Source organism: Oratosquilla oratoria, chromosome 22 (assembly GCF_046742065.1).
Source record: "Oratosquilla oratoria isolate Oo_2021 chromosome 22, ASM4674206v1, whole genome shotgun sequence".
Classification (NCBI taxonomy): domain Eukaryota; kingdom Metazoa; phylum Arthropoda; class Malacostraca; order Stomatopoda; family Squillidae; genus Oratosquilla; species Oratosquilla oratoria.
Window position 1 is genome coordinate 42,799,777 of NC_134798.1, and position 15,000 is coordinate 42,814,776.

Genomic DNA, 15,000 nt, shown 5'->3' on the forward strand with positions numbered 1-15,000 from the left:
CCACGGCGATCCCTGTTTTGAATCTACAATGTGAATAAAAATCGTCTGACGACGTGAGGAATAGAATTTTTGAATTGACGTTTCCTTATTGAAGGTGATCGAGAGACTTCAACGCTGTGCCGAAGAATTTGAAGAATCGATTTCGAGTCTTCTTAGGTGAATAAAATCGTCTGGCGGCACCACGAGGAGGGCGGGGTGATCTATTAGAGGTATTCAAATGGGTCAAGAGCTTTAACAAGGCTGGTGCAGACAAGGTCATCATATCAAGACAATAGGGGAAGGATTCGCAGTAATGGGTTTAAATTGAACAAATTTGGGTTTAAGAAGGAAATGGGCAAGAATTGGTTTACCAAGAGAGTGGTTAATGAATGGAATAGTGAGCGCTGAAACTATCGGTTATTTTAAGAAAAGATAAGATAACTTTATGGATAGAGATGACAGGTGGTAAGGGGACACTGAACTGCCTAGTGTAGGCCTTAGGGTCTCTTGCATTCTCCTCCATTCTTATGTTCTTAGAATGGAATAGACTTAGTAACCAGGATATAGTAAGCGCAGAAACTACATGTTGTTTTAAGAAAAAATTATATAACTTTATGGATAGGGATGAGTGTGGTAAGGGACATGGAACTACCTAGTGTAGGCCTTAAGGTCTCTTGGAGAGTCCTCCATTCTTATATTCTTACAATGACTTAAACACTTTGCTCTTGGAAGCGTCAGATAATTTTTCATTAATCTCAAACGAGGTTCTAGAAATAAAGAAGCTGAACTGACGTGTTAATGATATGTTGTTATGAATAACTGCTCGCAAGAGGTCGTTACGAAGAAAATACTCTTGTAACAAAGGCGGAAAGGAAATTGACTTTTCAATTGCATATGTTGATTGCTTTCCGCTTCTATGCCGACTCTCTCTCTCTCTCTCTCTCTCTCTCTCTCTCTCTCTCTCTCTCTCTCTCTCTCTCTCTCTCTCTCCCTCTCCCTCTATCCCTCTATCCCTCTCTCCGTCTCTCCGTCTCTCCGTCTCTCCGTCTCTCCGTCTCTCCGTCTCTCCGTCTCTCCGTCTCTCCGTCTCTCCGTCTCTCCGTCTCTCCGTCTCTCCGTCTCTCCGTCTCTCCGTCTCTCCGTCTCTCCGTCTCTCCGTCTCTCCGTCTCTCCGTCTCTCCGTCTCTCCGTCTCTCCGTCTCTCCGTCTCTCCGTCTCTCCGTCTCTCCGTCTCTCCGTGTCTCCGTCTCTCTGTCTCTCTGTCTCTGTCTCTGTCTCTGTCTCTGTCTCTGTCTCTGTCTCTGTCTCTGTCTCTGTCTCTGTGTGTGAGTGTGTGTGTGTGTGTGTGTGTGTGTGTGTGTATGTACATGTGTTTATGAGCGTGTATTTTCCGTACTCTCAACCAACACACACACATACATACACACACACACACACACACACACACACACACACACACACACACACACACACACACACACACACACACACACACACACACACACACACACACACATACACACAATACAAGCATAGCTCCCTTCTCGTATAATAAAACTAGGTAAATATACACACATACACACACATACAATCAAATACTTATATGTACGAGTATACATACACACACAAACACTTACTCATATACACACTCATACACGTATATATACACACACACACAAGTAAAATATATGAAAGTCATGAAGGCACACACGCTAACTTCCTTAAAATACAAATAAACAAATAAAATAAAAAATAAAAAAATAAAATAAAAATGAAAAATAGAATAAAGATAAAAAAAAATAATCAGGGCAAAAACTTGGACCTCAGTAAACCACATTCCTGCAACCGGTGTTCACCATGGAGATTAATCACCACCACCACCACCTCCTCCTCCTCTTCCTCCTTCTCCTCCTCTCCCACCCTCTCCTCCGCAGCAGCACCCCACCCCCCAGGGTTCGAACTCGGGATTAGAAAGTTGGCCTCCTCCTCTCCCCCGAGGGCTTGGAGACCGATAGCAGGATGTGTTTGCCTCTCAGGCTGATATGCTGAGCATCTTGATCGCACTAGAAAGCATCAAGGAAGTGTCGTCATCACCACCACCACCACCACCACCACCACCACCACCACCACTACCATCTCCATCGCCACCACCACCGGCATCATTACCACCATTATCTCCACCACCACGATCATCTCCACCATCATCACTATCATACCCACCACAATTATCATCATCATCATCACCAATAACATCTCCAGCACCACAAACATCTCCACCACAACCATCTCCACCACAACCACCATCTCCACCATCATCATTACTACCATCTCCACCACCACCACCACTATCACCACTATCACCACCACCACACCAGTATAATCACCACTACGACCATAGCCATACCAAACCATCACAAACTCCATTAACATTGTCAACACCATTATCACCCCCACCCCCTCCCCCACCACCACCACCGCCGCCGCCAGATGACCACCCCGGCTCCTAGATCCCGCTACTCTCCTGACGAAGGCCCCGACGTCGTGTACTATTACGACTCCCTTGGGAGGCGCCACACTTTCTCCCTCCCTCCCTTGGGACCTGCCCCGCCTTCTCCAGCGGTCACTGCTCCTCATGGCAGCTGCTACTCAGCTGCTCCTCTCAGCTGCTCTCCTTATCGGTAGCAGATATGCTATCGACTGTTGCATATCGATTTATTATCTTAAGCTTAATGAAGCCCTGGCCAAGAGTCTGTTACTGTGTGTGTGTGTGTGTGTGTGTGTGTGTGTGTGTGTGTGAGTGTGTGTGTGTGTGTAAGCGCGCGCGTGTATTCCAGCTACCAATGCCACATAGATGGAAAAACCCATTCTCAAAACACGAACCTCACTGCATCCGAATATTTCTTAACAAAACAACCTAAGGTTCTGAAATAGATTAGATTATAAAAAAAAAAAAAAAAAAAAAAAAAAAAAAAAAAAAAAAAAAAAAAAAAAAAAAAAAAAAAAACGATGACTCATTCTGAACTGGGCGCATAAAGGAGTACCTAAAGACCAGTTCTGGACCACGATAAACGCATACCTTTCTTCAGGTTACTTGGCCTCCCAGCCACCCTTCCTCCCCTGGTCGCAAATCAGATCTACTTTATACCCTCCTCCCCACCCCTTAATTAACCCCCTTCCCTAACCTCATATAGCACAGGAATCTAACCTAGTTACTTTTACTAGGACTATCGAAAATTAGACTAGTTTTGTGTGTGTACTAGGCGTATAAGAACAGATAACATGCCCTTGTTCTGTACTGACTCATTACAGACAAGATTGATAATGATTGGAAAGCGCAGTGTGCATATTCAATAGGTGAACTTTATCAAGAACAATGCACCATTGAAGTGATCAGAGTTGGTGTATGTATATCCACGTACAGTTATGAGCAAAAGTTTTGACCCACAATGTAGTTCTCTCAACGTCAATACGAGTATATACATAATCACGAAGTCACGAAGAACCCACAGTCGGAATATAAGGAAACTTAGAAGAAAGTATAACTTCTTTATTTCGGCTAATAGCTATAACCCTCTTCAGGAAAGTACTTTCCTGAAGAGGATTATACCTATTAGCCGAAATATAGAAGTTATACTTTCTTCTAAGTTTCCTTTTATTCCGACTGTGGGTTCTTTGTGATTATTATTTTACAAATGTGCCACTCCATTTTGTCAGTGTTTTACACCCACGAGTATATTTTTTCTTTCTTTCTTTCTTTTGGTCGAGTATGTGATATGTGCCTTTTTCTTTTTGGCTACCACCCGTGTAGGGGGAAAAAGCCCTTGGTATATGTATGTATGTATGTGATATATTTAAAGAATAGACTTAGTAACTATTTAGTGAGCGCTGAAACTATTGGGTGTTTTAAAAGATTAAATAATTTCATGAACAGGAATGATAGCTAGTAAGTGACATGGAACTGCCTAGTATAGGCCTTATGGTCTCTAGCATTCTCTTCCATTCTTATATTCTTTTGTTCTTATTTGCCTGTGTAGTATTTAGCTTAGGGTTAAGTAATTTTCTTTGACAAATAAAAACAAAAGCTGTCAAAGAATTTTAGTATTATATCATGAAAAATTCTAAGTGGCTCAATACTTTTCCTCGTGACTGTACGTCCTATATACAAACGCAAGAATAAAATAAAACCAACAAACCCAGCCGTAGCGAGCTTCGAACCAAGGTCCGCGTAGCGCGCATCGGTTCAAAGTTCGATGCGGCATTGATGATTTGAATGCCATCGCTGTTACTAGCGATTTATTCAACAACAGAGTAATATCCTCATCGGAGGCATACGCCAGGAAGCGCGTCGCTTCACTCACACACTGGTGCTAGTCCTCACGGTCTCTCCGAGCGAGTTCCCATGCAGACACCCTTCCCACTCCAAAGAGCCATGATTTCTGTGGGAGTCTCTTCTTCGTCTCCTTCATCGAGGGTTGTCTTGCTGAGACAATTATGTGAGTAGGATCAAAATGTTTACATGTACATATGTCTACATGTGTACATGCACTCCTCTCTCTCTCTCTCTCTCTCTCTCTCTCTCTCTCTCTCTCTCTCTCTCTCAAGGTGAAACCAGAAATATATTGTGACGAAATCATCAAAACAATCAGTCAGGTTCTGGCTAACTTGTCCTTGGTGATACAAAGGCTATATGCATGACCACGTTCCCAAATAGTGACGTCAGAAAAGCAAGATGCGTAGGCCCTGTTCACACTAGCGGTTTGAACCGCGCGGAAACCGCGGCGGTACTGCATAGTCCAGAAAAAAATGTGCGGGTGTGTGAACGTCTCCACTGACTTGTACTGTAATTGAACCGCGGCGGTTCAAACCGCTTGTGTGAGCGGGGCTTTGGTCTTGCCTTTGAACAAGGAAAGTCGGTTTGAACAAAAAGACCTTCGCTGACCTTCGCTGACCCGAGTTGACCTGAGGTGACCTCAGATGCAGCAGTTGTCACCTCCCATGATGCTCCAAGAAATATGAATTTCTATTACATTTCTTCTTTCCTTTTTGTTTTTACATTCTTGGATAGTTCTACTCGTCTACTATTTTGTACTACGCCTGAAAACTAGTAGGATTGATTCTGTGACCTCTTGCTTAGGTCACCGCCTGTATCCAATGCTGCCCACTGTTTCTCCCTCCCTCTCTCTCTCTCTCTCTTTCTCTCTCTCTCTCTCATTCATACACACAAAACTATGCACACGCACAAGTGCGTGCAACCATTAATACACACACATATATATATACATATACACAACATAATAATACCTACACAATCGCGTGCACACAAATAGACACGCATAAACACACATATACACACGCACACAATATAAATATACACAAATATAAAGGCACACACATATACACACAAATATGAAGAGACACATAAGCGTACACACACACACACACACACACACACACACAAAATATAAACGCACATACATATACATACACATATATGAAGACACACAAACGTGCACACACATAATTACACACACACACACACACACACACACAAACCGCTGTCTAGGTTAATGGTATCACTAGAATGTTAAAGTCGGTACGTATGAATCACTCATTAAGATTCAAAGTACAGCTCAAGACTGCAGATCTCTCCCCGCGGTTAATTTAAATCGCTTGATGACACGAAGGATAAAATAGAGAAAATTATTCACTCTTCGTCTACGGAAGGCTGGCGAGGACCACAACAGAATTCACAAAGATAAAAAAAAAAAAAAAATCCGACATGATTTCAGGTTTGTTTTAGATTAATAAAATCGACTAACGACAGATAGTATAAAGCTTACAAGACATAAAGAGCTCTACCCCCAGTAGTTTCCAAACTAGGGGGCACGCCCCCCCTCCCGCTAGGGAGGTCGTAAGGGGTATACAAATGGGGGGGGGGAAGGGGACGGGAAGTCATCTGCTCAAAAATCGTTGTTTGATAAAGTGGAAAAGCTGGTAAGGAAATTCAGATTGAAGTATCTAGAGTTACATACGTGCAAAGTATAATTATATCAGGCACCCAAACCCGTTTTCTATTAAGACATTATATACATATATATATATATATATATATATTATATATATATATATATACATATATATATATATAACAAAGGGGACGGGGGCTGCTGGTCAACCGGTTTCCCCCTCGGTTGAATAAAATCGTCTGGCGGCACCTTAGTCAACACACAATAGGCCCATCTGACAGCCAAAGGTGTTAATACTCACGAGCTTATCTCTGCAAAGTTGTCCATAGCTTATCAGTCCCTTACTACAATATCTTATCTACTTTTATCGTTTGTAGGCTATTACGCAATCAGTCCCCATCTGTTACGTTCTACAACAGTCTTTCTCTCTCTCTCTCTCTCTCTCTCTCTCTCTCTCTCTCTCTCTCTCTCTCTCTCTCCTTCTCTCTCTCTCCCCTCTCCTTCTCTCTCTCTCCCCTCTCCTTCTCTCTCTCTCCCCTCTCCTTCTCTCTCTCTCCCCTCTCCTTCTCTCTCTCTCCCCTCTCCTTCTCTCTCTCTCCCCTCTCCTTCTCTCTCTCTCCCCTCTCCTTCTCTCTCTCTCCCCTCTCCTTCTCTCTCTCTCCCCTCTCCTTCTCTCTCTCTCCCCTCTCCTTCTCTCTCTCTCTCTCTCTCTCCCTCTCTGTGTGTCTTAAAAGAGGAACAAAGTATGACTGAAAACTCTTAAGAAAAATACAGTCATCTACGGAATTCTACAGTGGTAAACAAAAAAAAGATAATCAGAAAAATAAATAAATTTATTAGTTCATAGGAAATGATAAAGTAAAATAAACAGGTAAACAAACCTAGGAACGAATATATTAATTAATCAGTTAATATAAAATCATAAAATAAAATAAGATAAAACAATCAAGGGAATAAACAAAGTAATTAATTAGTTAATAAGTAATGATAAAATAAAATAAATAAACAATAATTACATTTATAGATAAAGATATCTTTAAATAAAACTACTGCCCAAAATATTATGTAAACAATACAATAACCACCAAATAGTTTTGAAATATCTAACGCAAATATTAAAAAAATAATTATATAACAAAAATACCACTGACAGATTCCTAAAATGATATAAAAAAAATTCTACTCGTTTCCATATTATTTGTTTATCTATTTATTAATTTTCTAGGCCAAGCGTGGCTGGCGGCTTCGGCCGCAGCTAGGCGACTCCTGCCGTAAGCTCCTTTCGTACTTTAAAATTACCTATTCGGGTCACGTGGTGAACATTTCTTGGCACTCCAATCCCTCGGTCGTAAACGTATTAATAATTGCTGTAATTTGTTCCATGTATACTTAAATACACACAATTGTATGCACGCGCCCTTGAGAGTGTGTGATTCACCACCATGGTCTTGGATCATATGTTGGACTCGTGATCGGCGGCTATTTCCCTCCCGGAAGAGAGCTCAGAGCTCATAAATGACAGACCTATGGGTAATGCTGTGACCTTACACGCACACACAACCTAACTCCCCCACCCACAAGAGTTGGAGTAACGACACGCAGCGCAGCGATACTGAAATTATTTCAGCCCTGGACGGGATTCAAGGCTGAAATAATTTCAGTGTGTGTGTGTGTGTGTGTGTGTGTGTGTGTGTGTGTGTGTGTGTGTGTGTGTGTGTGTGTGTGTGTGTGTGTGTGTGTGTGTGTGTGTGTGTGTGTGTGTGTGTGTGTGTGTGTGTGTCTGTTTATGTGTATGTGTGCGCGTCTGTTAATGTGTATGTGTGTGTGTGTGTGTGTGTGTGCGTCTGTGCCTCTGTGTATGTGTGTGTGTGTGCCTCTGTGTATGTGTGTGCGTGCCTCTGTGTATGTGTGTAGGTGCGTCTGTGTATGTGTGTGTGTACACGAATTCCAAGAGGGCATACTGCGTGTAGACCTCATTATGAGATGACTCAGAATAAATCTCTGTGGATTATTACACGTTGCTCACATATTTAACATAAATCCTTCTGAAGAGTAATTATACACGTATATATATATGTATATATACGTATATATATATTATATATATGTATATATATATATGTGTGTGTGTGTATGTGTGTATGTATGTATGTGTGTATGTATGTGTGTGTGTGTGTGCGTGTGTGTGTAAAAATACACATACACAGTGATGTTACAACTTTTTAAGATGTTCTGCGTGGCAAAGTTTTAACGAACGGGACTTTTAGGGGCCCGAGATTTGACCATTAATATATACAGTACATACATACATATATAAATGTGTATATATGTATGTGTGTACGTATGTGTATGTGTATGTGTGTCTGTTCTAGCTTACACAACCTCCCGCCACCTACCTTCGGGTTATTCTTCCCTCCACTTTAACCTCAAATCCTGGAAAGTCGGCACCTAACCCGAATCCCGTTTTCTTCCAAAAAAGAAAAGAAAATGGGATCCGACCGTCACGAGGGCGAGGATCCGAACCTGAGTCACAACGAGCACCAGTCGAACACTGTTCGATCGTGAGCGGTTCGAGTCTCTGCAAGGGACCACCGAAGCCTCTTATCTCTCTTCTTATCTGAGACACGCCAGCGGTGTCCCTTCCCAGCTGCGGTTGCGACACCGACAACAGCCGCAGCTTACCGGGAAGTGGAAGAGTCGAGGGAAGGGAAGGAAAGGGAAGGGAAGGGAAGGGAAGGGTGAGGCGGAAGAGGAAGGTATAGGAAGAGAAGGGGAAGAGAAGGAGAAGGGAAGGGAAGAGAAAAGGGTGAGAGAAAGAAGGGAAGGGTGAGGCGGAAGAGGAAGGTAAAGTAAGAGAAGGAGAAGAGAAGGGGAAGGAAAGAGGAAGGGGCGAGGGAAAAAAGGGAAAGAAGGGAAGAGAAAAGTAAAGGAAGAGAAGGGGGAGAGAAGGGGAAGGGAAGAGGTAGGGACCCGGTGAAGGGGAAGAAGGAAAGGGAAGGGAAGGGTGAGGAGGGGGAGGTGATGTGAAGTGAAGGAAATAGACAAGGGAAAGAGAGGGAAAGGAAAGAGGAGGTAAGTGAGATGGTGAAGCAGAAAGGAGGGGAGGGGAGGGGAGGGGGAAGGAGAGGAGAGGGAGGGAGGATGGGGGAAGGAGAGAAAATGGAGGGAAGAGGGAGAATAGGGGAAGTGAGTTAATGGGGGAAAGGGAGGGTAGGGGAAGGGGAAGGAGGAGGAGAGAACAAGGCGAATGGGGAAGTGAAGTAATGGGGGAGAGGGAGGGGAGGGGAGGAGAGGGGGAGGATGGGGGAAGTGAGCTAATGGGGGAAAGGGAGGGGAGGGGAGGGGAGGGGAGGGGAGGTGAGGGGGAAGGAGAGAAGAGGGAGAAGGGGGGAGGTGAGGGGGAAGAAGAGAAGAGGAAGAAGGGGGGAGGTGAGGGGGAAGGAGAGAAGAGGGAGAAGGGGGGAGGTGAGGGGGAAGGAGAGAAGAGGGAGAAGGGGGGAAAGAGAGAAGGGAAGGGGAGGGGGAGGAGAGAAGAGGGAGGATGGGTGGAAGGGAAGTAATGGGGAAGGGATGGGAAGGGCGAGAAGAGGGAGAATGAAGGAAAGGGAAATAATGGGGGAGTGGAGGGGGAAAGAGGTAAGAGGGAGAATGGGGGAAGTTAGGTAATAGGGGAGTGGAGGGGGGAGGAGGTAAGAGGGAGAAAGGGGGAAGGGAAATAATGGGGGAAAGGGGGGAAAGGGAGGGGAAGGAGAGAAGAGAGAAAGGGGAAAGGGAAAGAGAGGAGGACTGAAAAGAGAGAGAGCGAAGGTCACAAAGGTGAAGGGAAAATGAAGTGATGTGGAAAACGGAGCGGGAAAAACAAAAGGAAAATGGGAAATAAACTGATCGATGTCATAGAAAACGGAAGATAAGAGTCTGTGTCAAGGCAGAAAACGGGAGGTAACCAGAGCTTCTATCCTTGGGGGCAGACACTATCGCAATGAAGAGTAGGAGGAAGAGGACAAGGAGGAGGGGGAAGAGGAGGGGGGAAAGAGGAGGAGGAGAAAGAGGACGAAGGGGAAGAGGAAGAGGAAAAAGAGGAAGAGGAAGAAAAAGAAGAGGTGGAGGAGAAAAAGGTAGAGGAAGAGGAGGAAGAGACAGAAGAAGAAAGAGGAAGGAGAAGGAAAAGGAAGATGAGGAAGAGGAGAATGCGGAGAAGAAAAGAGTGAGAGAGAGAGAGTGAGAGAGAGAGAGAGAGAGAGAGAGAGAGAGAGAGAGAGAGAGAGAGAGAGAGAGAGAGAGAGAGAGAGAGAGAGAGGAAAGAGAGCAGAAACTCAGTCCCCGAAAGAGAGAGGGAGGGAGGGAGGGGGGGAGGGGCCACATCAGCGCCGTCTGAATTTTCCAGAAAAGATGTTTTGGCGGCCCCGGTGGAGGGAGAGGGAGGGAGGGAGAGGGAGGATGGGAGAGGAGGGAGAGAAGGTAGGGAAAGGAGGAAGGGGAGGGAGGGAGAGGAGGGAGGAAGAGAAGGGAGATAAAGAATAGGACAGGAGGGAGAGGAGAGGAAAAAAGTGAGAGGAGGGAAGAAGAGAAGGAGGGAGGAAGGAAAGGAGGGAGGGATGGAAGGAGGGATGGTAGAGGGGATGGAAGAAGGGATTGAAGGAGGGAGAAAGGGAGGGGAGAAGAGGGAGGGAGGAGGAAGAAGAGGAACGGAGAGGAAGAGGAGAGAGAGGAAGAACGGGAGAAGAGAGAGGGAGTGAGTGGAAGTGAGATAGAGGGCTGGGCAAAGAGGCTACGAGAGAGAGAGAGAGAGAGAGAGAGAGAGAGAGAGAGAGAGAGAGAGAGAGAGAGAGAGAGAGAGAGAGAGAGAGAGAGAGAGAGAGAGAGAGAGAGAGAGAGAGAGAGACAGACGTTGAAGTGGTGCAAGAGAATGGTGATAAACACGAGACACCAATGGTGCAAACGTGATTATATGAATGAGCCGGATTCGAACCCTTACGAGGACTCGAATCCTCAGTAAAGCCTCACTATTTCATTCGGCTGTCGGGACCGCCCTCGCCACAAAAGTGACGTAAAATATTTATTGACAATTTATGATTATGTTGAATAATACTGATCGGGGTAATTTGATACCCAAGAGGTCAGGGTTGACAATATGTATTGGCAATATCTCAAAGTTTATTGACAATATCTTCAATATATAACGGTTACTTGTTTCAACTCATCTCCTCAACACTTTCATCTTTCTTTTATTTTTTATGTTTATTTATTTATTTATTTATTTGTGCATTCTTTTTATCTAAAGAGAGTTGTACATTTCTGGCACAGAACAGAGATGTAATTCTCTACACATACGAGTTAGAATATATATTTTTAAATATAAAAATATATTTTCCGTAAAAATATCCACGGTGAATTACTGCATAGGGAAAAATGGAAAAAAAAAAAAACATGGAATTTAATTTTCCTGAAAAGAGTTTCTAGGTCGTGTGATGACCAATCCACCCAGCCCTCGTCATGACGGCGGAGCCGACAGACGCACATGCAAGGAATTCCGTGCCATAACGTCGCGAAACCAAACTAGTTTTAGGAGGAAATAAAATAATACACCCCCCCAACACACCCATCCAGAGGAAGAACAAGAAGAAAAAATCTATTTCAGAACAGAAGGTGAAAGTCCTGAAACATGTAATTTCAGGCAAAGGAGATTCAATCATTCAGGAATGTGGGGGCCCCACTTTGCAAGAACCAGATTGAAAACAAACACAAAAACACACGCTGCGAGTCGTTACTCCAACTCTCGTGGGCGGGGAGTTGTGTGTGTGTGCGCGCGTGTAAGGTCACAGCATTTCCCATAGATCGGTCATATATGAGCTCTGAATTCTCTTACGGGAGGGAAATAGCTGTCGATAACGAGTCCAACACGTGATCCAAGATCATGGTGAATCACACACATAGACACACGAGTATCAATACCATTGTCACTGCATGGGTAATTCAGGTAACAGTTACTCATGGTATTTTATTCGAAATTGATCCTCTATATTTCGATGAAACCCTTCCGTACCGGGTGGCCCCTTTCCTTCTTCGCCCTGTATGCCGCCAGGCGATTTTATTCGTCTCAGTGGCGCCAACTCGGTAATGAAGGAGGCTGGATGCCATTCACCCTAACTACAAGATTTAATATATACAAGATATACAAGGTAAATCCAACAATAACAGCAGCTTATAATGCAATACATACAACACCAACAGCAGTTTACAATACAGAACATACAACACCCTACAATCACCATTATACAATTATTGCCGAGAGAGAGAGAGAGAGAGAGAGAGAGAGAGAGAGAGGTGGGGGGAAGAGGGAATGCTTAGGACTCCCATCCTTATTCCCATCGATCATAAGGGTGAAAATAGCTTAATCTCCTCTATTGATATGTTTTGAAATTATATGAACTAAACACGAAGTTGAATACACAAATGAATAAGAAATAATAACAAGTGAATAAATAGATGAAATATTAATTGATAAAGATCCAAACCAGCAAAGTTTGCCACTCTTCGTTACGAGCGTTGTCGCGCAGTATTACCGAAAATAAATAAATAAATAAATAAATATATAAATAAACGATAAATAAACAAGTAATCGCATAAATTAAAATATATATAAATAAACAAATCAACAAAAGATGAAATTAATATAAAATAAGCAAGCAAAAACATACCCAGACAAATAAATAAACAAGTAAATAAATAAAATCAATAAACAAACAAATTTACTCGTACAAACTCACCTTTGTTTACGACCGTGTTCTTACCATGATCGACTGCAAAAACACAATCCTTATCGAGCGTCTTGGCGTTGTCGGACATAATTCAAAGACTCGTTTTATGTCACCGACGCGCACCATATAAGGACCACGAGCATAAGGAGTGTGTCTCACTTGATATATTCTATTCTGGTTGAAATACACGATTGCGTCCCACTCAGGCGGTGCCTATGGCACTGTTCACACTAGCGGTTTGAACCGCGGCGGTTCAGTTACAGTGTAAATCAATGGAGGCGTTTACACACACAACCGCGCATTTTCTCCTTGATTATGCTGTACCGCCGCGGTTTCCGCGCGGTTCAAACCGCTAATGTTAACAGGGCTTGCGAGTATTGGTCAAGGACACCTTCCGTCCCAGACGATCCTTTACCCATACTACCAACTGCCGCCAGGCGATTTTATTTACTAAATTAAATATTAAAGAGGAAAGGTGAGGAGGCACTGTATTAAGGGGCCATCCCTTCCTTCCGCCCGCCTTCCGAATAAAATCGCCTGACGGCAGAAATAATACAAAGGTAAAAGGACCTACCGGGAAGGAAGGTCTTGAGGCTTCCGGGTGTACCCGGAACCGAGAACGGGTCTCTCCCTCCCGGATGGATCGATGGATAGAAGGAGCGTCAATAATTGAACGAATAGTTGCAGACAGACGAGCTGCTGGAAGCAACCTTCGTGCTTTGCCAACCATGAAACATTTAATATATTCCACCTTTTTTCCTAAAGTAATTTTTGTATTTTTATTATTGTTATTATTATTTGTTTATCTTTGTTTATTTTTATTGTTTATCTGATTTTTTTTTCGTTTTGATTTTATTACTAATACTATTGTTATTTATATATGTTAATTTTTACTGTTATTTAACCTATTTACCTTATTTTATCTTATTTCTCTATTGTATTTCTTTTCATCTATTTAGCAAACTACAACGGCTAAAACTAACCTTTATCTCTGAAATCATTTAAATATTCAATTCTATTCGACGCCAAACGTTTAGCGTCAGCCAAAGGGAGGGTTCGGGTGGGGAGGGAGAGGTGGCCTTTGTTGCGAAACCGAATTGAAGGATATGCGGTCGCCCGCTTCAACACGGCGACGTCCTTTCCTGGCCATTCTATTCATCAGAGGACGTGGACCCGTGGGTGAACGCGGCCTGGACCGGCCGAGACCCCATTTCTGTCTCGAGTCTACCCCCTCCTCAGTGATTATAAACAGAAAAAAATTTCAATGGCGCCAGTGTATCCAACGAGTAAAATAAAAAAACAAATAAAATAATAAAAATGATAAAGCAAAACAAAAATAAATTAAGATGAAATAATAATAAAATGAGAAAATAAAATTCAATATAGAATAGAATATAAAACAACAATAAAAAAAGGTAAAAATAAAAGACAAAATAAAATAGAAAAATAAAAAATGAAATAAATTATAAAAAATATCCCTTTGAGTAATTTCCTTGACTTGTTATTCCTGCCGTCATTTGATTTTATTAAAGTCGAATGTTCTTAAATCCTCTGAATACGATCTTTCTGAACGTCCAGAAGAACGTACACGTTCCACGTCATTCACGTTCAGCGACAGATTGATAAATTATACGTTCTGAGACAGTTATACAATACATTGACATATTGTATTTGTTGGTTTTATTCCATAAAAATAAAAAATAAATATTTGACTATTGTATATACCATCTATTAAATATATCTAATGTGTCTATTGTATGAAATACACACGCACACGTATACACGCACACACACATACATAATGAAACACAAAAAACACATACATGCAACGTATGCAAAAGACTGCATACAACAAAATTTAATCAAACTACTCCACAAAAAAAAAACATTGAACAAATATAAAACAAAACGCAAAACACAAACACAAAAATTCTAAAAAAAAAGGACTATACACCAAACACACCAATTCTAGGCAGCACCACTATACACCAAACTGACACTAATTCTAGGCAGCATGAAACACACCACCACTAACACAACTACCACCACCTCTGCCACCAGTAGGAGAGCCATTTCCCGAGCCGGGTAATTCAATCCTTGCCGAACCTGAACAAGCGCAGTAACCGGTCCAGGGCGGCCGCCGCCCCGCTAGCGGCGCCAACGGCCGGGAAGCATCGACGACATGACGTCATCTCGACGACAAATTCAAATCGGCCAGAAGATCTCTCTCTCCAACCAGCCATCACCTTTTCCATTTTTTTTCTACTTTTTCAGGAAAGAAAAGAAAAAGGCTTTTC

The 15,000-nt window shown here is 42.8% G+C and overlaps 1 protein-coding gene across 7 annotated transcripts in view; it reads right to left on the minus strand.

Moving 5' to 3' along the window:
- LOC143037493 (uncharacterized) overlaps positions 1-15,000 on the minus strand; it is a 516,293-nt gene that overhangs the window by 198,556 nt on the left and 302,737 nt on the right. For 2 of the 7 annotated variants that reach the window (XM_076205795.1, XM_076205794.1), the window contains exon 1: positions 14,810-14,910. The exons of 4 other annotated variants lie outside the window; for them this stretch is intronic. In XM_076205795.1, coding sequence (XP_076061910.1) covers positions 14,810-14,895 — 86 coding nt within the window. In that variant the 5' untranslated portion in view covers positions 14,896-14,910. Of the gene's footprint in view, positions 1-8,341; positions 8,619-14,809; positions 14,911-15,000 lie in introns of those variants that run through there. One more of the 7 variants, XM_076205802.1, reaches the window with a different exon arrangement.